This window comes from Hemicordylus capensis, chromosome 1 (genome assembly GCF_027244095.1).
Source record: "Hemicordylus capensis ecotype Gifberg chromosome 1, rHemCap1.1.pri, whole genome shotgun sequence".
Taxonomy (NCBI): Eukaryota; Metazoa; Chordata; class Lepidosauria; order Squamata; family Cordylidae; genus Hemicordylus; species Hemicordylus capensis.
In genome coordinates this window covers 216,741,284-216,763,751 of record NC_069657.1, presented here as the reverse complement: position 1 = coordinate 216,763,751, position 22,468 = coordinate 216,741,284, and the positions used below count along the sequence as shown (strand labels likewise).

The following is a 22,468-nucleotide window of genomic DNA, read 5'->3' as shown; positions in this document are numbered from 1 at the left end:
GGATAGAGCTTATGCCTTCCTAATAACTGGAAACGGTATGAGAGTCCCAACATTGTACATCAGTATTAAATATGTAACTGTCAAATGAAAGAGAATGGGCAACTAAGGTAATAATTGAAATGAGTGGGATTTAAAGTAGTCATGATAAACTTGTCTCATTGATTTCAGTGCTGCTTAGTTATGCCCAGTGTTGTTTCATGTATTTATCAGTGTTTGATGTCATATCATTTTCCATTAAATTTTAAGGGCCGGGAGTTTGCTCCACGCAGTGTTGCACTAGTAGGCCATTCCATGGGCGGCCTTGTTGCAAGAGCGCTGTTGACTCTTAAAAATTTTAAGGCAGAACTCCTCACCGTCGTCGTTACTCAAGCCACACCTCACATGGCACCTGTAATGCCTTTAGACCAATATCTGACTGGTAAGTTTGCTCTTCCATCAACACTTTAATTTTAGACAGATGAGACTGTTTTGTTTTGGATGCTTGAGGGACTGGGTAGGCTTCCACCATATTTCTATGGCTTAGCCACATATTGTATTTCTATGGAAATTGTTTGACTGTATATATCCTCCTCTATCCTAAAGCTTTAAACATAGACAATAAGGGTGATAGATAATCAAAATTATTCCTGAATTATTCTTCCTAATACTAACTCAAATAGGAATGTTTGTTTCTCTGTTGCTGGAGGAGATCTCATGTTGGTTATCCTCCCCCACGTTCTCTAGAGGCAGGACTTAATTAATTAGGTTGAGGTTTTATAAGCCCCAGGAAGGTAACGCCTCCCATTCCTTCCAGTCCGTGGTTGCTCCAGAGCTAGTTTTTCTCTCCAGTCAAGCCTTCTCTGAAAATCCATCTATTCCTTAATACGGTAGTTGTATTCAGCTTTCTTCTGCTCCTGGCTTCTCAGCCAGCACATTATCTTCTCTCATTTCCCCTTTAAAAACAGAAAAATAACCCCATTTCTGTCATACTGTTTGTTACTCCCTCTTCTTCCTTCCTTCCTCTAGCTATGAAACAATCCTCCAGACTACGGCACACTTTAGCGCCGAAAGTCAAGAGAAGGAATCCGCTTTTCCCACAGCTTGAGAGGAACACAGACACCTGCTCTCAGTCAACTGGCCCGCCGCTGACCCCATGGTCCTTGCTGGTGCTGCTGCAACCAGGAGGTGGAGGAGGAGGAACAGAAGGCCCTGACCCTTTGGAAGGCCCTTCGAGGCTGGAAAAAAAGCAAGAAGCACACTCCCCCAACACTGAGAGCACCCGGTTTGCTGATGATTCCTTCTATCTCTGCCACAGATCCAACAGAGGATGCGGAGCAACTGGCACGCCCAGCAGCCCCATCCTTGAGGCCTCGAAAGAGCTCGCACAGGCCGCAGGTTCCCTCCACACCAGACAAGCCAGACCAGCCCTCGCTGGGGCCTGCGAAGTCTGTTGCTTCTCTGACGGGGCTGGCTGCATCACCAGGGTGGGGTGGGAGTGCTCCAAGTGGGCCCCTCCCAACCCCAGTGCAGCCTCCTGCACCTACCACCCAGTGGCCAGGGGGACCATGATGCAGCTCTGGGGCCTTCTCAGCCAGCACAGCCTGACATTCCAAGGCCAGCCCAACCTGCAACACCAGGACAGCCACAGCCTACAGAGTCAGTGAGACCAGGGCCTTCTCTCCCTCCCTTTGCTCCCTTCCACCTGTCCTAATCCAGCCTCTAACCTGGCTTTACTTGCTAAAATGCTGGTTAGCTGGCAGATGTGATTCCAAAACATGCTGGATAAGTCATTCCAACAGTGCAAATGCATGAAGGCAGATAAAAAGGGAACTAAAAAGAGGGACTTTTCCTTTTCCTCCTCCTCCTCCTCCTCCTCCTCCTCCTCCTCCTCCTCAGAACTCCCACCTAAAAAGTCTAGGGAAGGACATAGGCGTAAGAAGTCTGCTAAGTAAAAGAAAAATTTTAAAAATCTATATAACAGAGAAAAAGATAGAGGCCACCTTAAAGAAGGGCCATGAAGCCTTCTCACTCTCTATCCGGGTGTCTTCAGCAGCATTCATAATGGCAAGGGCTTCGCTGCTTTGGAAAGATGAACGGTTATAGCTCCCCACCCACCCTGACTTAGCAAGACCATGCCAAATGCTGTTAAAAATATAAAAAGTGCTGGCATTTATAGCAGACACCATGCTAGATTGTCCAGTCATTCATTGTGGCTTAAGCACTGGTAGATGGATCCTGCTTTATGCAGCAACCTGGCAGCTGTGCCATACATGTCTACCAAGCTCTTTGGTGATGAGGTGCTTATGGAAACTAAAGACAAGAAGAAGGGGCTACCTTCAGCTCCATATAGGGAAGATAGGAGGCTCCCTCATCGGCCATTCCAATTCTTTTGTCCCTTCTGCACCCCTTTCAGACCTCATGACAGGACAGTCGTCCACAACTTCCATATTGAAACAAGCATCGCCCAGCCATCAGACAACCAGCCCAACCCAGTCAGACTTTCGGGACTCAACCTAAACGCAGTCTTCCTGACTCACCCAGACTTGGCATGGGAGGCCACCTATCCCACTTCTTCCACACTTTGGAATCAAGCACGTCCAACAAGTGGGCCCTGAACACAATAGAGCACAGCTACAAAATAGTTCCTTTTTGTGCAGTCCCCAAAGACCGCTTCCTTCCAACACCCTGGTCAAACTGAGCTTCCAAGCATGCAAACCTTCTCGGCGCTATACAACACCTAGTAGCCATAGCAGCGATAGAACTGGTTCCTGTGCACCAAAGGGGCAGGGGCATTTATTCTATTTACTTTGCCCCCCAAAAGATGGTTCACTAAGGGCAGTCTTAGACCTCAAATATCTAAACAAATGGTTCAGCACAGGAAGTTCAGGATGGAGACTCTTAGCTCCATAGTGGAGGCTCTCCAGCACTTGGACTACTTGGCATCAGTAGATCTGACAGAAGCTTACTTACACATACCCGGCAAGCTGTCATCCTTCTTCACTTCAGGTATGCAGGTCTACATTACCAATACAGGGTGCTTCCATTCGGGCTGTCATCGGCACCTCGGATTTTCACGAAGGTCCTGGCACCACTGATGGAGCATCTACATCCACAAAAGTTACAGGTTTTTGCTTGTTCTGCAGTCTCTGCATTGGTGGGCTCATCCTTCCTATCTAGAACAGGGCAAGATGTTCCTGCCCCACCCGCCCAGGATAATCACTACCATGGATTACAGACTCGTGGGCTGGGAGACACACAGTCTCCACCACACTGCCTAGGAGAAGTGGAGTCCACTAGAATGGAAGCACAGTATAAACTGACTAGAACCTGGAGCCATCCACCTAGCCCTCAACACTTTCCATCCACTGCTACAACACCGGCACATACTTATCTGCACAGACAATGTGACAGTGAAGGCTCATGTGAACTGCCAGAAGGAACCAGCACCTAAAATCCCTACAGCTGGGCGTGACTCTGCTACTCCAGTGGGTGGAGTTTCATCTGTTATTGCTGATCACACACTAGATAAGCAGCTCTCTAAACATCTCGGGCGGACTGCTCAGCCGCACAAAACTTAACCCTGCAGCGTTCATGCTCTTGAACCAAGCACTGGGCCACCCCAGAGTGGATTTCTTCACCTCTCAGGCCAACACAGCTCCAACGTTTTTCACTTGCTTTCCCTGCATAGGCAATGCTGTGGATGCCCTCTCAGCACAATGGTCACAGGGGCTGCTCTACACCTTTCCGACAGTCCCAGTCATCAGCAGACTCCTCTGTTGGATTTGACTACTCAAAGCACAGGTGATCCTGTTCGCACAGCACTGGCCTTGTCGCCCTTGGTTTGCAGACATACTACACTTGGCAGTAGAGGGACCCTGGTTCTTCCCGGTAACCCCAGTTTTTCACCACAACCTGGTATGGTTCAGGTTTGTTGTATGGCGACTGACTAGGGCCTCTTGAGTCACTGTGGTTATGTGCCAAAAGCCTTTGACACCATCCTTGCTTCGCGGAAGGACTCAACCAACAAGATCAGTGTATATAGCAAGTGGTCCTTCGTTGGTGTTGCAGGCGCAACTTCTGTCCGGATCTCTATAGCCTCCCCAAGTTGCTGCTTTTCCTCCAGGAGGCCCTGGACCATGGACTTCGTGCTAACATGTTAAAACATCAAGCACTGGCCCTGGCTCCCCTACTCTTTGGCAAGAAGATGTTAGCTTCTCACCTACGTCTCAAGGACTTTTAAAGAGGGACTACACTCAAGGCACCACCAGTGGTGCACAGATTCCGCTTGTGGGACCTCCAAAAAGTCCTTGGGGTCCTCCTTGCGCCACCTTTTGAGCCCATTTGTTCCATATCTCTACAGTTCCTGTCCTTCAGACTGGCCTTCCTGGTGACCATCACCTCTGCCAGGTGTGTCTCAGAACTCAGGGCCCTGCCAGCAAATTCAAATTTCTGCAATTTCTCATCAAATGCTGTACGCTTGTTTCCTGATGCGTCCATTCTTCCTAAAGTTGTGTAAGTCTTCCACTGGTCCCAAGATGTCATTATCCCATCCTTCTGTTCATGGCCAGTACATGCCCTGGAGAAACAGTGGCAGAAGTTGGATGTCCAGTGATGCCTGAAGGTGTCTCTTGACCATACTGTGTCCTTCAGGTCAATGAAGGCACTGTTCTTTTCCTTCCTCGCAGCCACCATGGGCCCAAAGTAATCAGCTCCTGCCATTGCTTGATAGATTAAAGCGTGCACAGGATTGATGTATGAGGTACAGAATCTGAGGCCTCCACTCAAGGTCACTTAAACAGGTCTGCTGTACGTCTGCTGCTTTTTCCATTAACCCAACCCCCCCCCCCCCCGCCTTGGGAAATTAGCAAGACAGCTACTTGGAAGTTTCCATCAACTTTCACCAGGCATTAGAAACTCGATCTGCACCATGCCTCTTGGACAGCATTTGACAGACGAGTGCTCCAGCAAGTTCTTTTGCCCCAGTAGACATAGAAGCTCCCACCTGGGACTCATAGCTGTAGCATGTCCCACAGGAGATGTCCTCCTCCAGCAGCAAGGAAAGGTGCATTGGTCACTCTCACCATGAAGGTTTCTGCTGGATTGGAGGACATGTAATGCCAGGTCGGTTCAAAACAGAACAGAAATAATCCATGATGTGATTGTGGATGATGGAGCTGACCTGGTGTGTATTACAGAGACCTGGATGGGGGAGGCTAGTGGTCCACTTTGTGCCCAGCTTCTCCCAGCAAGGATACTCTCTCGTAGAGCAGATGAGAGGACATGGGCAGGGAGGAGGAGTGGCTGTGGTACATAAGACTAATATCTCCCTTACCAGGGTTCCTGTCAGAGAATTGGCCTATATTGAATGTTTATACCTATGTCTGGAGACAGACTGGGACTTCTGTTGGTGTACCGTTCACCCTGCTGCCTATCAGAGTCTCTAAGCTGGCTGACTTGGTTGCAGAGTTGGTGTTGGAGTCTCCCAAAATGGTAGTTCTGGGGACTTTAATGTTCACTTTGGAACCAATTTGTAAGGATCAGCTCAGGAGTTAATAGCGGCTATGACAACTATGGGCCTCTCCCAAGTGATTTCGGGACCAAAGCACATTGCTGGTCACACTCTCGATTTGATTTTTTGCTCTGATCAGGAAGGTGTTCTGTGGGTGGGGACTCCTTTGATTTCCCCATTGTCATGGACGGACCACCATCTGGTTAGGGTCGGTCTCACAGCCTCAACCCTTCTCCGCAGGTGTGAAGGATTTATTAGGATGGTCCGCCCAAAAAGTCTATTGGATCCCATAGGATTCCAAGAAGGCTTAGAAGTTTTTAAGGCTGGTCTGCCAGCAATTCTGTTGATGCCCTGGTTCAGACTTGAAATAATGAACTCACTAGGGCAGTAGACATGATTGCTCCTAAGCGCCCTCTCCGACTCGCTTCTAAATTAGCCCCTTGGTATGTGGAAGAACTATGGGGGCTGAAGTGGCAAGGTAGACAGCTCGAACGCAAGTAGAGAAAAAGTCAGCTCAAATCCGACAGATTACAATACAGAGTGCAGTTGAAGATCTATGCTCTGGCAATGCATGCAGCAAAGAAACAGTTCTTTTCTGCCTGCATTGCTTCTGCAAGCTCACGTCCTGCGGAGTTGTCTCGGATTGTGAGAGGACTGGTACATGCCCTTCTCCCCTGAATGAGTATTTGGATCCATCAGTTTTACCTGTCGTGATGTTTTTAATGCGTTTTTTGCAGATAAAATCTCGTGTATTTGAGCTGCACTAGACTGCAGTTAATGCAGAGTCTATTTCGGAGGTGTCCAGCAGCTTCTCTTGTATGGTTAAATTGGATCAATTTCAGTTTGTGACTCCCGAGGATGTGGACAAGATACTTGGGACTATGGGGTTGAGACAGCCTTGGTCGGCCTGTTGGATGATCTCCAATTAAGAATTGACAGGGGGAGTATGACTATGTTGATCCTTTTGGATCTCTCAGTGGCTTTCGCTATCGACCATGGTATCCTTCTGGGGCTCCTGAAGGGGTTAGGAGTGGGAGGCACAGCTTTGCAATGGTTCCGTTCCTACCTTCGGGTAGGTTCCAGATGGTGTCACTTGGAGACTGTTCCTCTTCAAAACAAGAGCTCTGGTATGGAGTCCCACAAGGCTCCATATTTTCTCCAATGCTTTTTAACATCTACATGAAACTGCTGGGAGTGATCATCAGGGGATTTGGTACAGGGTGTTATCAGTATGCTGATGATACCCAAATTGGTTTCTCCATGTCAGCTTCATCAGGAAATGGCCTAACTTCCCTAAATGCCTGCCTGGAGGTGGTAATGGGCTGGATGAGGGAGAACAAACTGAGGCTGAATCCAAGCAAAACGTAGGTACTCATTGTGGGAAGACTTAGGAAGTGGAGAGACTTAGGAAGTGGTTTAAATCTGCCTGTTCTGGGTGGGGTTGCACTTCCCTGGAAAGAGCAGGTGCCTAGTTTGGGAGTACTTCTGGACCCAAACCTCTCCCTGATTTCTCAGGTTGAGGAAGTGGCCAAGACTACTTTCTGTCAGCTTTGGCTGATTCGTCAGTTACGTCCATTTATGGAGATAAAGAACCTTAAAACAGTGGTGCATGTGCTGGTAATATCCAGACTTGACCACTGCAATGCGCTCTATGTTGGGCTGCCTTTGTATGCGGTTCAGAAGCGACAGTTCAGAATGCAGCAGCCAGGTTGGTTTCCAGGGTTGCCTGAAAATATCATATTACACACATTTTAAAAGAACTTCACTGGCTCCCAATCAGCTTCCGGGTGAAATACAAAGTGCTGGTTATTACCTATAGAGCCCTAAACAATTTGGGTCCAAGGCACTTAAGAGCACCGCCTTCTTCATCAACTCCACTGCCTGTTAAGATCATCTGGGGAGGTCCCGTTGCGGTTGCCACAGGCTCAGTTGGTGGCGACTCGAAACCAGGCCTTTTCTAGAGTTGCCTCAGGACTCAAGGACACGCTTCCTAATGAAACTAGAGTTTCTCCTTCTCTGGATGTTTTTAAGAAGGGCTTAAAAACCTATCTGTTAGTCAGGTTTTTAGTTTATATTTTTAAAGCTTTGGTTTTAGAGTTTTTATTGTATTTTAAATTGTTTTAATTGTTAATGTTTTAATGATTTTATATTGTGAACTGCCCAGGGACCTTTTTATATGGGACAGTATAGAAATGTAATAAATAAATAAATCTTGACCCACCTGTCCGGACTTCTGCGTCTTAAGTCCTGCCTCTGGAGCATGTGGGGAAGGATAACCTACACGAGATGTTCTCCAATCCAGCAGCAAGAAGAAGCCTTCATGCTGAGTGACCAGTGCTCCTTTTTCTGTGTAAACGGCTTTGAAAACCTTACTTGAAAAGCGGTATATAAATATGCATTGTAGCAGTAGTAGAAGAGTCTTGGGAAATGTTCCAACAAGCTTAGACAAGCCTCTAAGAGAAGGCTCTTGGATGGAAGTGCAGGGGCACCTAGTAATGTGTCTGCAAGCCCATACTGTTTGAATGTGGCCCAGGAGTGATAGCTGTTAAGAGGCTATTAGACATACAAAGCTGCCTTTATACTGAATCATACTGTTGGTCCATCTAGGTACTATTGCCTATGCTGATTGGTGTTAGCTCTCCAGGGTTCCATACAGAGGTCTCTCCCAGTCTTAATTAGAGGTGCTAGGGATTGAATCTAGGGTTCTGCAAGCAAAGCACATACAGTACCACTGTGCTACAGTGTGCAATGGGACTAAGAAAGACAGCCTGTCTTTAAGGCAGGGCCAAGAGTCTTGTCGATTTCATAGGTCAAAACCCGAGCCTTGTATTATTCCCAGCACTGTTCGCTCTAAGATGTGCAGACACTCACACATTTTCTGATGCTCGCTCAGTTAATTTTAGATCCTGCTCAGGTTGAATTAAGAAGGCCTCACTCTGAATGCATGTGTGCACACAGTGCCTTGATAAAGCTGCCCAGAACAAAACTCATTCCGCACACAGATGAGAAAAATTAGAGAGAACTCTGATACCCGGCACAGATAAGGAGGGCAGTGTAGGCCACTCACCTGAATATAAACTGCTCCTGGAATTCAGAAGATGAGGTGTTCTGCAACAGCCACCAAATATTTTTTCTGTCACTCCATATGGAGCACAGTGATAAGGTGTGAATGGTTTAAAAGTCTGAAGGAAAGGAAAAGTCATTTTACCTTACTAGATGGAATTGCTAAAAGGAATTTCTAGGCTCTGCTGTCTTTTCGGGCACAGTGGTGAGACTGGATGTAAATGATTTCAAGTGTGAATGGTGAAGATGGAACCACATCCATTATATACCTCTTCTTTCCCTTTCAGGGTCTGTCAGCCATCAGTTTGGTTTCTGTTAGTTCAGCTGAAGTTAGCTTGTGGCTAGACATTGCATTAGAGCATAGAAAGTAGCACTGAGGTCAAAGTAAAGGAGGCACAGTGTTAAGTGGCATTTTGTATATTGGTAGTGTGTCATTACAGATCTTCTGTTGGTCTTATTCAGTGTTCTCTCTAATTTTTTTCATCTGTGCACAGAATGAATTTTGTTCTGCGCAGCAATATCAAGGCAGTATGTGCGCACATGCATTCAGAATGGGGCATTGCTGATTCAACCTGAGTGGGATCTAAAATTAACTGAGCAGACATCAAAAAAACTTCAGAGTGCGTGCACGTGTGCACGTCTTAGAGGGAACACTGGTCTTATTTAGCAGTCTCACACACAACTTGAAGAAGAAGGCCAAGATGGACTCCAGTGGAGCCCAAAAAGCAAAAACTTTTTCTGAGAAAAGCAAATGCTGACAGCCACACTGCAGGAATGAGTGAAGCGGCTCAAGAGTTGTATTGTGAGCAACCCTCCTAATCACGGATATCAAAACCTGCTGGAAGATCAACAGTTTATACATCATCAGGACTGTATTCAGTCTCAGATATTTCCCAGACCTCAATCTTGAACATATTTGGAAACACTCTGTGATGTTGCTTTCAGAGACTGGTTTTAAATTGTAGCCATTATACAGCTTTAGGTTAACAACATTTTAGGAAACACACTGTTTCGTTAGCTATTCTTTTGTTAGATTTACTAGGTGGGTGCACTCAAACCAAAGCCATTAGAATGAATTAGATTTGCTAAAACGGTAAACTAACATTCTGTCCAAGAGCAGGGCTGAGAATGCCTGGATATGTTGGCAGTTTCTGGGTGTGCCTTGAGTGGAAAGGTAATAGTCCATTCCAATTGGAAAAGAGTTGGAGAATGATTGGTAGCTAGATGTAGTGATGAGTTACCAGAATTGAGAATGTACTACTTCTACCTCTCTCCTTTATCTGTGGGTGCTCTAAATAGTCTGTTGTGTTGTTGCTTGGGCTGCACTTTAACAGAATTGGGACACTAAGAGAATGCTGCTCAATATCCCATGCATATCAACTGACAAAATGACTTGCAGCTTTTAAAACTCAGATCTTAACTAATGGAAGTATTAAGAAAGTGAAGTTATTTGGAAACTGCCAACTGAAATGTTCAGTGTGTTTGATCCAGTTTCTTTTATGGAAGGTTTCTTAATGTCAACAGTTTTGTGACGAAAACCATCATCTTCTTGACTAAACTGTATGTTCTGTTTTCCATGCTACTTTTTTCTAACTGCAGTGTTAGGAAATACGTAAGTCACAGTGGTTGTCAACTGAACTGTTGTGTGCATGCAAACGAAAGACTCCAAAAAGAGTCAAAGGTAGTATATTGGTTCTTGTCTATTATTCTCATTTGCAATAAAGTCTGTTTGACATCCACTTTTTCAGAAAATCTGTTGTGAAGTATTTGCTATCTTAACAGCCTGTTTCTTCTCTTGAAACTACCCTGGACTTCATTGGAATGCTAAGAAAGCATGCTTAAAGGCTGCTGCCCTAGTTTGCATTGTTTGGACTGATTCCCATGTTCTGTTTAGGTTTTGCAAATGTGGAAGTCATCTCAAACCCCCTCAAAGGTGGGTTACTGTTTGAGGTGATAACATGGAGAGCATTTCTGTGATCAAATTTGGTTTTAAGCTGGTATATTCACTTGACTGGCAGGAAAAAGAGGGGTGTGGAGGGGAGAGGGACCTCGACTGATTCCCTTCCGGCTTCTATCAAGTATGTACGTAGATGTGAGAGGGACTCTTACGGGCTAGCCTAGGGTACCATATCTAAATCAGCTTTGAGAATTAAGGACAAGTCAACTTGATCCTCTTGAGCTGCCTCCCCTTCCTTTCTTTTCATTTCTGCTTCATTCAGTTGTTTACTATATCTCTGTTCCAAGCTGCTGTCCATCTCAGATGATGCTTTTTATGCTATGTAAGAGTTTATAAAGTTTAGCTTTTAAAATATGCTGTGAGTGTTTGTGTGAAGCAGAGATGAAGTGAAGAATCAATCCGAAACCAGCCTATTGTGGGCGGCAGATTGGCTCAATGTTGCTTGTTCCTGAGGGTGCATGAGAGAGGCATGAAAACGCAGTCCCCGCTAAGGTGTATTTCAACAATGGAAATAAATGCTACAGGTTGAGTATCCCTTATCCGAACTGCTTGGGACCAGAAGTGTTCCGGATTTCGGACTTTTCCGGATTTTGGAATATTTGCATACTGTAATGAGATATCTTGGGCATGAGATGCAAGTCTAAACACGAAAGTTTACTGTACACTGTATTTTTTTTTTTTAGGTTTTATTTAAAGTCTCTAGCACCAGAGTGAGTGAGCTGAGGGGTTTTGTTCTTTGTTTTGTTACGTGGTGCTCGGCCGCAATGAGTTGGTGCTGCTGGCGCACGCCATGGTGGTTTCCGGATTTTGGAGCATTTCAGATGTCCGGATTAGGGATACTAAACCTGTACTACGAATATACTACTATGAATATTTATATACCACTCTTCCTCCAAAGTTCTCAAAGTGGTTTACATAGGAAAATACATAAATAAGATGGTTGCCTGTCCCCAAAGAGCTCACAATCTAAAAAAGAAACATAAGAGACACAAACAGCCTCTGGAGGGATGCTGTGCATGGGGTTGGATAGGACCAGTTGCTCTCCCCCTGCTAAATATAAGGGAATCACCACTTTAAAAGGTGTCTCTTTGCTCAAACACTCAAGTTGTTATTGAACCTCTCTAAACAAATGTTGCTAAATGTTCTTTTAAAACATTCTTCTCAAGACTTTTATACAGCTGTAAACCACAACTGGATTCTGAAGGCTCAAGAAATAAGGAATCTAACAACTCTTTCTGTGGCGGGAGGATTTCGAGATTATCAAGTTCGTTCAGGATTGGCCTTTCTGCCAAGATCAAATCAACCAAACTGTGCCTTATCTGTTGTGGTAAAGTGAACTGTTATTCTTTAAAAATGATTCTTTAATACCTATAGATTCAGAGGTTAGAAATCTTGCAAGCAGTGTGTGATCCATAGGGCTCATGTACATCCTGAAGTCTGTTAGAATTCTTGCCCTGACATGTATTATAGCTGGAATGATTAATGCTAAGTATTCTAGACTGAGACCTCAGTCCTAGAAGAAGTAGTGACATTCTTTTTGATAGATCAAATATTTTGTTATCAAATAACCAATCACAAATTGAGAAATACACCAGGATCCAGAGGACTGTATGACTAGTTCTGCATGCTGAAGGAAGCATTGGGCTTGTGTTATGGCTGTTATGCCACATAAAACTATGATGGTTCAAATCACTACGATAGATGAAACCACTATGATGGTTACAGGCTACAATGCCACATCAAACCACTTTTGAACCTGAGAGGGCCTCCAAAAGCCATTTGTGATATGGCATAGTGGTCTGTGATGTAAAATAAAAAAGAGATGGGGAAAGTGAAAACTCCTACTTGGCATGGCCTTTGAATCCTAGCCATTGTGATTTAAGCATTCTATATACAGTATTTCTGCCATATGTTTTATTCATCAAGTTTATACATTTCTAGCAAAGTTAATATAAATAGAAAATCCTCCTAATTCTTTGTTGAACAGAGTTCTGGAGTTCCTCGAGTCTGGGCCTCAACAGATCACCTTTCCATTGTTTGGTAAGTATTTAGCACCAGATTAGGTTCCAGAATTGATATTAACAATTACCAAAATGGTTGCATTTTTGCAAGTAACCTTTCTGCTTACGCTCTACTATAGGTGTAAAGAATTGATCTTGGCCACTGTCCGAGCATTTTTTGACCTTATTGATGAAAACACTAAGCAGGTTTGTATTTTATGAGACTCTCACACTTGCTGGAAAGATCAGCTTTAATTTGAATTTCTGGGTAGCGTGAAGGATGCTAGCTTTAATCCATATTCTATCAAAGATTAACTTTTATATAAATATATTTATTGACTTAATTGTCATTGTTGCCAAAATGTAATTTTTAAAATGTTTCTTAGATAACAGAAGATCCACACAAGAGAATGCTGGTCTTGAATCATCATTTTCTGAGGCATCCAGCAAAATTCCTTGGAGAACAGCCTGAACCACTTAGTGAACTAACAGGTTAGCATATCTCAGATTTACAGCACTGTTCCACTGTTGGAACCTCCTTTTGCTCACAGAAGGAGACAGAATGCGAAAAGTCCTTCTTGCAAGCTGAAGAAGCTTCTGAGAGTGGAGCCATGCTCTGCAGAAGCTTAGGATACAACCCATTCTCAGTAGTGAGAGTGGTTTTGATGTAACACTCAAGAGGAGAAGATTCTACTCATATTTTAGGCAGATGACTTCCTCCCTGCCAAAGCTCATGGTTCAGTCCATCTCGCTTCAGGCCGATTCGCACTGCTTAAAACCTTCTGTGCACTCATGTATGAAGGTAAGCAACTCCACATAGGGGAAGATTGGTGTGAGCCAGCTTGTACATGGGGGAAGTCGCTAGCTAGGTTGGACTGTATTTTTTCCTGTCATGATGATAGAAGTGGCTGCAGGCACACCACATATTCAGTCTGGCTCATACTCTGCATGTGACACGTTGTATTTCTTTGAAGTGCCTTTCTCTATGGCTTTGTAGAGGATTTTAGAAATGTGAATGTGTCTGTTTTTGTTGCATTAAATATTGTGGTGGTTGCCATGTTACAATCAGGGAAATCAAATCTTTGTATGTATTCATGGTTGGCTGTTGCTTGTACTAAATGGTAAAGAATGGCCATGTGTATGGGGTAAGGGACTTTACCATTTTCCATGATGATGATGATATCGCATCATACTGGTACCACTATTCCCTCTAAGGTGAGCCCATGCACACACAAGATTCCAGCCCCGCCCCCTGCTCAGAGGATTCCATCAGCCATGCAGTTTCACTGCACTCCAGTGGTTGCTTGAAGTGCCAGCAGTCTTCCCCACTGCTGTTGCTGTGTTAGCTCTGGCTGTGGCCAAAGCGAAGAAATCAGCTTTCCCGCCCCCCTTTGCAAACCAGAGAGCCGATTCTCCCGTTTAGTAGCTCAGAGAGGGCTCCTGAGCAGCTTCCCTTCCCTTCTGCCTGTGACTGTGCGGGGTGGGGAAAAGAGTGTACTAAAGGGAGTGTGTGTGTGTGTGTGTGTGTGTGTGTGTGTGTGTGTGTGTAGAAGGAGGTGTGTGGGATGGGAAGGGAAGGAGTGTACTAGAGAGACTGTGGAGGGAGGTGGGTGGGGTGGGAAGGAGTGTACCTAGAGGGAGTGTGTGTGTGTGTTTGTGTGTGTGTGTGTGTGTGTGTGTGAGTGACAGCTGGAAGCAGCTATTTTTACTCAAAAGGAGTCTTTCATGACCGAAGTTGGTACAGCTGGGTGTGCACAGCAGAGTATTTTACAAAAAGATTTATAAGCCCACTTACTATATGAAATGCTAAGCAGGATAGTCTTGTAATTATAAAAGGAAAACTTGGGTTGTAAAAAAAAATGTGCAGGGTTTGTTTTCATGGCTGCAAATTATTTGGTGCATGTTATGGGTTGCTGTGCTGTTCTAAAGTACAAAACAAATTGTTGTAGTGCTGTGGGAATAGGGAGAATTTTTTTCCTGGATTTCTGAAGAATTCGGTTTTGTTTTTCAGGAGCATTAACTTGGGTCCAGATAAAAGCTTCAAAATGGTCCTACACAGTATACAATGTAAGTATTATTAACTGCTTTCTTAAACTGTGACTTGTCTGATTTCTTTCAAGTTTCTAATGAAGCTGTTTCTCTCTTCCTGAACAGGAATCAGATGGAAAATATTTTACTTTTCCCCTCTCAAGCCATAGAAAATCATACAGTCATGTCCACTGTCAAAACAATATATTGGTGAGAAAATGCATGATTTCCTTGCAAATGTATTTTGGACTATTGTCGACAACTTTTATGTATTGTATTTGTACTCAACACATTTAATAGTGATTTAAATTCTTTAACGATTTAGCATGCCAGAGTACTACATGTTGGGAATCTCTAATCTATGGCGATAGAAAAGAAAACGTAGTTCCCCCCTCCCAATGCTGTAGATCAGAGGCTCCCAACCTGTAGTACTCCAGATGTTGCTGAACTACAGCTCTCATCATCCCCAGATACAATTTATGGTGGCTGGGGATGATGGGAGTTGTAGTTCAGCAACATCTGGAGTCCCGCAGATTGGGAACCCCTGCCACAGATGATGGTACTGTAGAAAAGCATCTCAATCTTTGTTCTAGTGAGCTTCCAAGTACAATCACGTTCAGCACTTGGTGTTCCCCTTGTTATCAGAGGGGTAGAAAGCACATATGTTGGTAGCATATTGGAAAGCAGGAAATGAAAGCATTTCATTTTTTCAGGAAATGAAAGAGCTCAGGTCTTCCCTTATCAGTCCAACACAGTGAATAAAGGGAACACATTGCCACTTCTGTTGTATTGATTGTGAGAAACCTGGAGCTATTGGTACTTAGTCTCCTGGCCTATTGAATGCATACATCTTTTTCTCAGCATTTGTATCCTGCCTTTCTATAATGTAATCAGTAAAGCTTGACGCTTAAGAACACAAGAATTGCCTTGCTGTGTCAGACCACAAATCCGTCTTCTCTAGAACACATGTACAAATTGTGTGATGTGTCAGATGCTTCTGAGATGCTCACAAGGAAGATAGGTTGGAAGTAGCCATCCTATTTTGCTTGTCCTCCCCGTTTGGCAACTAGAGCTATACTGATCCTGATTATGAAGGTTCCATTTTAGGTATTTTGACTAATCTTCTCTCCCCCTGCCCCACCCCGCTGCTGCCCTTAAAGTAATCAGTGACTGAGACGACATGTTTTATTAACCATGAGGACTGGCATCTTCTCATTCTCCGCACTCCCATTGCCAGGTGTCTGACCCTGATATTATATTGGGTGAAATTGGGGGCCATCATGGAAAATTTCCTTGCTCTTACCAGTGATGTAGAGTGAGCAGGGGAGAAAACTCATTATATGATGCACTCAAATCACACACTGTGTGCTCTGGGTGGAAGATGTGTTAGTTGGAAACCAAGTCCCTGTGGCGAGCGTAACATGAGTCCCAGCCTCATCTTTTGGCAAGCAAGTCTGTTCTTAATAATGCATTGTGTGAAGGAAATACTTCTTTAGTAGTCATGAACTGACTGTGAATCACTGTCACTGGATGACCTCCACATTCTATTGTGTTTTATTACATTTACGTCCTGCCTTTCTTCCATCATGGAACTGAAAGCAGTGTACATAGTGTTCCTGGACAGTTTCCCATCCAGGCACTATCCAGACCCACGTTGCTTCAGCAAGGGTACTGCATCATGAGCCTTCAGACCATGCCCTAGACCTATCATGGTACTGAGAAATTTCAGTTGCGTTTATAAGCTTCTGTTGTGCCCTGCCTCTGCCCCAACCCCAGTCATCTGTGTTAGTGTGTTCCTGAATAATGCCGATCTTTTGTAACTTGTATGGGAATGGGATGTATGTGTGTTGTACTGGGGGAGCTTTACCTACCATCTACATTATATACAAGGAAGGCAATTTCAGACTTTTAAAACTACCTGGGACTTTGACACACAGCAGGCTGTACCACAAATTTACAGGGAGGCTTTACTGTGAACACAAAGTTGTCCCGCCCCCAAAATGACACACAGTAGATGACACCTCTGGGCAAAGAGGCACCTTTTACTGTGGTGATTCTCTTTATTTAGCAGGGGGAGAGTAACTGGCCCTATCCACCCCCAGCACAGTACTTCCAGTGACTGTTGCTGGTGTGTGTCTTATGTTTCTTTTTAGAATGTGAGCCCTTTGGGGACAGGGAGCTATCTTATTTGTTTGTTATCTCTCTTTGTAAACTGCCCTGAGCCATTTTTGGAAGGGCGGTATAGAAATCAAATTAATAATAATAATAATATAATATTTTTTTACCCTGGATATAAATCGGGCTACACTCTGAGTGGTGAAAACCCCGAACTGAGTGTGAACTGCTCCCCAATAACTTGCAGGGACTTCAGGGTAAATCTGTCTGATATGTGAACGCACCCCCCTCCATTCCGCAGGAGATGTGAGTTAAAGGGCTTTCAAAGCCCGGTGTGAAAAACTTCCTGGTGTGTTTGTGGGTGTGTGGGGATATTGTTAAACATTGTAGGCTCACACAAGGGATCCTTGCATAAGTAGAACATGCCCTTTCATTGATGCTCCTTGTTTTGAGTGGAACACCAACAAATTGCTGCACTGCTAAAGGTCTGGATGCTACCTATTCTTGACACTTCAGACACTTAATAGTGTGTGATTGAACAATGAGGTGTAATATGATGTAGGCTATCGTCCAGGGTGGTGCTTGCACTGCTATGCAAGCGGAAGCCATTTTCCCTGCTTCGTTCTCTGGGGAAGTTGCTGGAAAAGCTATTCCTGAGGGGCCTTGGGCAACATTGTGAGATGCAGTGGTAGCGGGAGGGGGTCGTGCTGTTGAAGGGAGGAGGGGTTAAAACAAAATGGGCAGAGATGGGAGGGAGCTTTGTGTTGGCAAAGTGCTAGTCTGGATGCTGCCCACAATTTCCGCTGCTTCTGGTGGGCATTTTTTGTAACAGTTTAACTAAAGGGGTTGAGCTTCTTTGAAGTGTTGACAAGAGTCTCTACTGAAAGCATATAAAACTGTGTACCTTCTTTCCCTCCTCCCCACCCCCATTCAATAGGATACACATAGTTGGATGTTTGGTTGTATAAACAGTACTTCATCTATGTGGTAAGTATAACATTTTATTTTGTAAAAAGTAAACAGGATTGGTGGAAGAAATTTAGATGAATGATGCCTTAGAGTGTGAGTGTGTGTGTGTTAAAAGCTGGCATTCATTTTACTGTTAGTTTTTTTTTGGCAAGTCTTTTTCCAGCACACTAGGACTTTAAAGAACCCTTAAAGCTGCCTTAATCCACTTTTTGGATTAGAAGAATCCCTGTGTGACATTATGCTAGTTAAATATATGTTGTTTCTGCTTGTATTTGGCTTTAATGAATAGAATCTTCCTGAGCCTGCTAGGTGTAAACCTGCAGTAATTGCCCTTGATTAAACAAATGTTTAACAAACTCTTTGAAGCTGGTGTTTTAGCTTTTCAACAACTCTGGGCTCATAATAAAAACCTAGAGTGAACCAATAAAATGTATTGTACATTAAAATAACTTTTGTTTGAATGTCCAGCTGGTAAAGGGTTTTGAAGAGGTGGTCTTGGTGATACTTCAGATGGTTGTCCACATCTGCTGAAATTTAAGGCACTGTGTGTGTTTATCATTCCACTAACAAATCTTGGTTGGCTTTGGTGACTAGCCAAACACTTGTAGCTGTTAGGCCCCTATTCCAAAGGGTGGGATCTTGTCCCTGCTCTCACAAAATCAGGAACAATCCTTTCCTCTCTCTCCAGCTTGAAGTGGGAAGAGAGTTCCTAGCTTTGCTCCCCAGCTTGCAAATGCAGCAGCCAAATCCAGCCCCTCTATATCTCCTACCTATAAACTGGAGAAGCAAGGTGAGGGGTTGCTGGCCTAGAGCATGTGAGAAGTGCAGCAGTTGCCAAGCGCCCAACCTTCCTCCAAAATCTGGAGCTGGGGAAGTGCAGCACAACTGAAGGGAGATTTATCTCCACCTCCCTCTGCATACCTTCCTCTCTCAGGCACTATTTCTTTACTGTATTTTTGATTTTATGATGATGTATTTTCATTATGTTTTATATTGGTTTTATTGTAACCTGCTCTGAGACCTTTGGGTATAGGGTGAGCTAGAAATGTAAGTAAGTAAGTAAATAAATAAATACAAAATTGGGTGGTTCATCGCACTTACCAGAGGGTAGTTAAACACACAACATGGTGAGCACAAAATCACAATCCTGTGCATATGCCTGTGATATGTATGCATTTCAGATGTCCATCTACCATATATTTTGGAGCCTTTTACCATGAGAAAACCACTATGTGCTGTTCCTTTATGTGGAAACATATTGTAACGCTATATTAAAATCAAAACCTAAGCCGTGAAAAGGCTAGTGGTGTGGTCTTTTTAAACTGTAATCTAGAATGAGGTAGGAGCAAACTGTTTTGATCTCCAGAGTCATTTGATCTGATGGTTCAAGTCCAAGTGGGTTCAATCAGTGTCACCATAAAAGTATTATTTTGTTACATGAGCAAACCTAGTATTGGTTTACATTTGTGTTGAAACACTTCATATCAATCCAAGTTGCTTGGATCAGGGTGGTGTTCCATGGATGGGGTTTCCTGTTGTTTCCTCATTGTCATGGAATGTAGTGTGGTCCCCACAGGCCCTCTGGGTGGATCCCTTCTTGGTTGTAGGGTGTCTGAAGGACCAGTTCCCACTAAAGGGATTGATCTTCCAGGTTGCTAATGTCCACTGTTACCACTTGTTCTAGTTGGGACAGGTTTCTTATCTCCCCCTCCCTGTGGTGTCCTGGACTGGACAGAATAGGAATCCCAGCCTAACCACGAGTTAGCTGGAATAGTTTAGAACCACCTCTAGAAAAGAAAAAGGAATGCTTTGTGGCATCTTGGTCCTATGGCTCAAAGAGCATGATGCTAAGGAGTTTACCACTCGCCGCATAGCATTCCACCCATGAAGGATAAATAACCAAAAAGTTTCATTATCTGAAGAAATCTAATAGCTCAGAAGATTAAAAGTGTAAGGCAGGCAATTAGGATGAGCTTTGATGAGTCAGTCACACAAAAATCAAAGAAAAAGCCTAACCTAAGTTCTAACTAAAATAATTTCCATATGACCAAAGTACCTTTGTAGTTCTCATGAAGCACCAACTAGGGATGTGCACCGAAACGGTCCAGAGGCCCTTTATGGGCCTCCGAACCAGTTCAAAGAACTGGTGGGGTTGGCTCTTTAAGGGCGAGGGAGGGTGCTCCTACCCCTCCCGCCACTTTTCCCCTGCCGGCGCTCCATTAATTTGCCAAAATCCATGGGGCGGCAGCATACCTCCCTGCCGCCTCTTCCCCCATTGTTGGCCAGAAATAAGGAAGTACTGTGTGCATGTGCTCCCGCTCTTGCACACATGCACCCACTGCACACATCACGTACACGCGACATGTATGCGTGACGTGCGACGTGCACAGTTGGCACGCGCGCATGAGTGCGGGCGCACATGCACAAAGTATTTCCTTATTTCTGGCCAACAACGAGGGAAGGGGCAGGGAGGTACACGGCCGCCCCATGGATTTTGGCAAATTAACGGAATGCTGGTGGGGGGGAAAGCGGCGGGAGGGGTAAGTGCACCCTCCCTGCCCTTAAAGAGCCACCCCCACTGGTGCCGGTCCGCAGCTCCATGGTTCCGTGCACATCCCTAGCATCAACACTCTGCAGGCCTCCAAGTCAGTCCTCTCAGACACACCGAGAAGAATTTGGGGGTGGGGTGCGGGGAGGGGACAGTCTCCAGCCCTTCTTGCTGCTCTCTCCTTATGCTTCCAGAACAGAACTGAGAACAAATAACCTAACTTCAAACTTAACAACCCAAACTCCTTCTCCAAAAAGAGATGGAAGCCTATTTTTAGTTTAATTGACCCTGCTGATTATCAGACCTGGTGCAGTTGTCTGGTGCAGAGATTAGACATAGGCCTAATTAACCCATGGGTTGGTGTTACTGCATGGATGGACCACTTCGTAGTTAAGGTTGGTCTCACAATCACAGTTGACCCCTGCAGGGGTGGTGGACCTATTAGGATGGTCGGCCTGAGAAGGCTGCTGGATCCAGTAGGATTCCAAGAGACCTTGGAAGGTTTTACGTTTGGCCCTGCTGGTGATTCTGCCGATGCCCTGGTGGATAGCTGGAACAGGGAACTCGCCAATTCACACTGCCTTCCTTAGCTATGCTGGGTTTCAGTATTTTCTCTAATTGTTTTCATCTCTGTACAGAATGAGTTTTGTTCTGGGCGGCAGTATCAAGGCAGTGTGTGCGCACCTGCATGCAGAATGGGGCCTTCCTGATTCAACCTGAGCAGGATCTAAATTGAACAGAGCGGACATCCAAAAACTTGTGAACGTGTGCACGCTTTAGAGAGAACAGGGCCAGGGCAATGTACATGATTGCTCCTAAGCATCTTCTCTGACTTGCTTCAAAATTAGTTCCATGGTATACGAAGAGCTAAGGGAGATGAAGTGACAAGGTAGATGATTGGAGTGCAAAAGGAGGAGGACTCATCTTGAATTGGATAAGACACTACATTGAGCCCATTGGAAGGCCTATGCTGTGGCAGTGCACGTAGCCAAAGAGTGATTTTATTCTGCATGTATTGTGCCTACAAGTTCATGTTCAGCAGAGCTCTTCTGAGTTGTCAGGTCTAACTCAGCTCACTCTGTTTCAAATCGGTTCCCAGAAACAGTGTCTCACTGTGACACTTCCAGTGAGTTCTTGGTGGATAAAATCTCCAGTAGGCAGGCTGACCAGGAATCCAGCATTCTTGCAGGGTTGGTTAATGGGGTGTCCAGCAATTCCTCTTGTAGGATTAGATTGGATCAGTTTTAATCTGTGATTCCTGAGAACGTGGACAATCTTCTGGGAGTGGTACAATCTACTACCTGTTTTTTGGATCCTTGCCCAACATGGCCAATCTCATCTTGCAGGGAGGTTATTGGAGTTGGCCTAGTTGGCATCATCATGGCCTCAGGATGCCTCCTTGTTTGAAGGAGGCAATGGTTAGACATATTCTTAAGAAGATGCCCTAGATCACTTGGTGATGCATAATTATAGGCTGGTTTTCAACCTCCCGTGGTTGGGTAAGATGATAGAGAGGCAGGTGGCTAACCAGCTTCAAGCAGTCTTGGAGGAAACAAATTATCTAAACCCATTTCAAACTGGCGTTAGGAGAGAGTTATGGGGTTGAGACAGCCTTGGTCAGCCTGCTAGATTACCTTTGTCAGGGAACTGACGGTGAGTGTGACTTGGTTGATTCTCCTTTTGGAGTTCTTGGCCGCTTTCAGTACCATCGACCATGGTATCCTTCTGGATTGCCTGAGGCATTTGGGGCTAGGAAACACTGCCTTGCAGTGGTTCTGCTCCTATCTCTTCAGTAGATTTCAGATGGTGGTGCTTGGTGATAGTTGCTCTTTGAAACAAGAGTTGTTTTATGGAACCCCTCAGCGTTCCATTTTGTCACCATTGTTTTTTGACATCTACATGAAACCTCTGGGCGAGGTCCTCAGGGGAATTGGTGCTGGGTGTTACCAGTATGCTGATGACACCCAAATCTATCTCTTCATGTCGTCATCATCATCATCATCAGGAAATGGCACTGTCTCCCTAAAGCCTGCCTACAGGCAGCAATGGGCTGGATGAATAATAATAAATTGAATCTGGATCCAAGCAAGATGGAGGTGCACATGGTAGAGGCTTGGAATGTAGAGGATGGGGTAGAATCTCCTATTGTAGATGAGGTTACACTCCCCTAGAAAGAACAGGTATGTAGTTTGGGAGTACTCTCAGATTCTGGTTTCACCCTGGTGTCTTGGGTTCAGGCTATGGCCAGGAGTGCCTTTTACCAGCTACGGCTGATACAACAGCTCTGCCCATTTATTGAA

General features: G+C 44.7%; 1 protein-coding gene across 3 annotated transcripts in view; it reads left to right on the top strand.

Moving 5' to 3' along the window:
- PGAP1 (post-GPI attachment to proteins inositol deacylase 1) overlaps positions 1–22,468 on the top strand; it is an 89,929-nt gene that overhangs the window by 20,663 nt on the left and 46,798 nt on the right. For 2 of the 3 annotated variants that reach the window (XM_053280288.1, XM_053280279.1), the window contains exons 4-11: positions 247–418; positions 11,675–11,835; positions 12,496–12,548; positions 12,649–12,715; positions 12,895–13,000; positions 14,520–14,575; positions 14,663–14,746; positions 17,589–17,638. In XM_053280288.1, the coding sequence (XP_053136263.1) occupies positions 247–418; positions 11,675–11,835; positions 12,496–12,548; positions 12,649–12,715; positions 12,895–13,000; positions 14,520–14,575; positions 14,663–14,746; positions 17,589–17,638 (749 nt within the window). Of the gene's footprint in view, positions 1–246; positions 419–2,324; positions 4,492–11,674; positions 11,836–12,495; positions 12,549–12,648; positions 12,716–12,894; positions 13,001–14,519; positions 14,576–14,662; positions 14,747–17,588; positions 17,639–22,468 lie in introns of those variants that run through there. The other variant, XM_053280296.1, reaches the window with a different exon arrangement.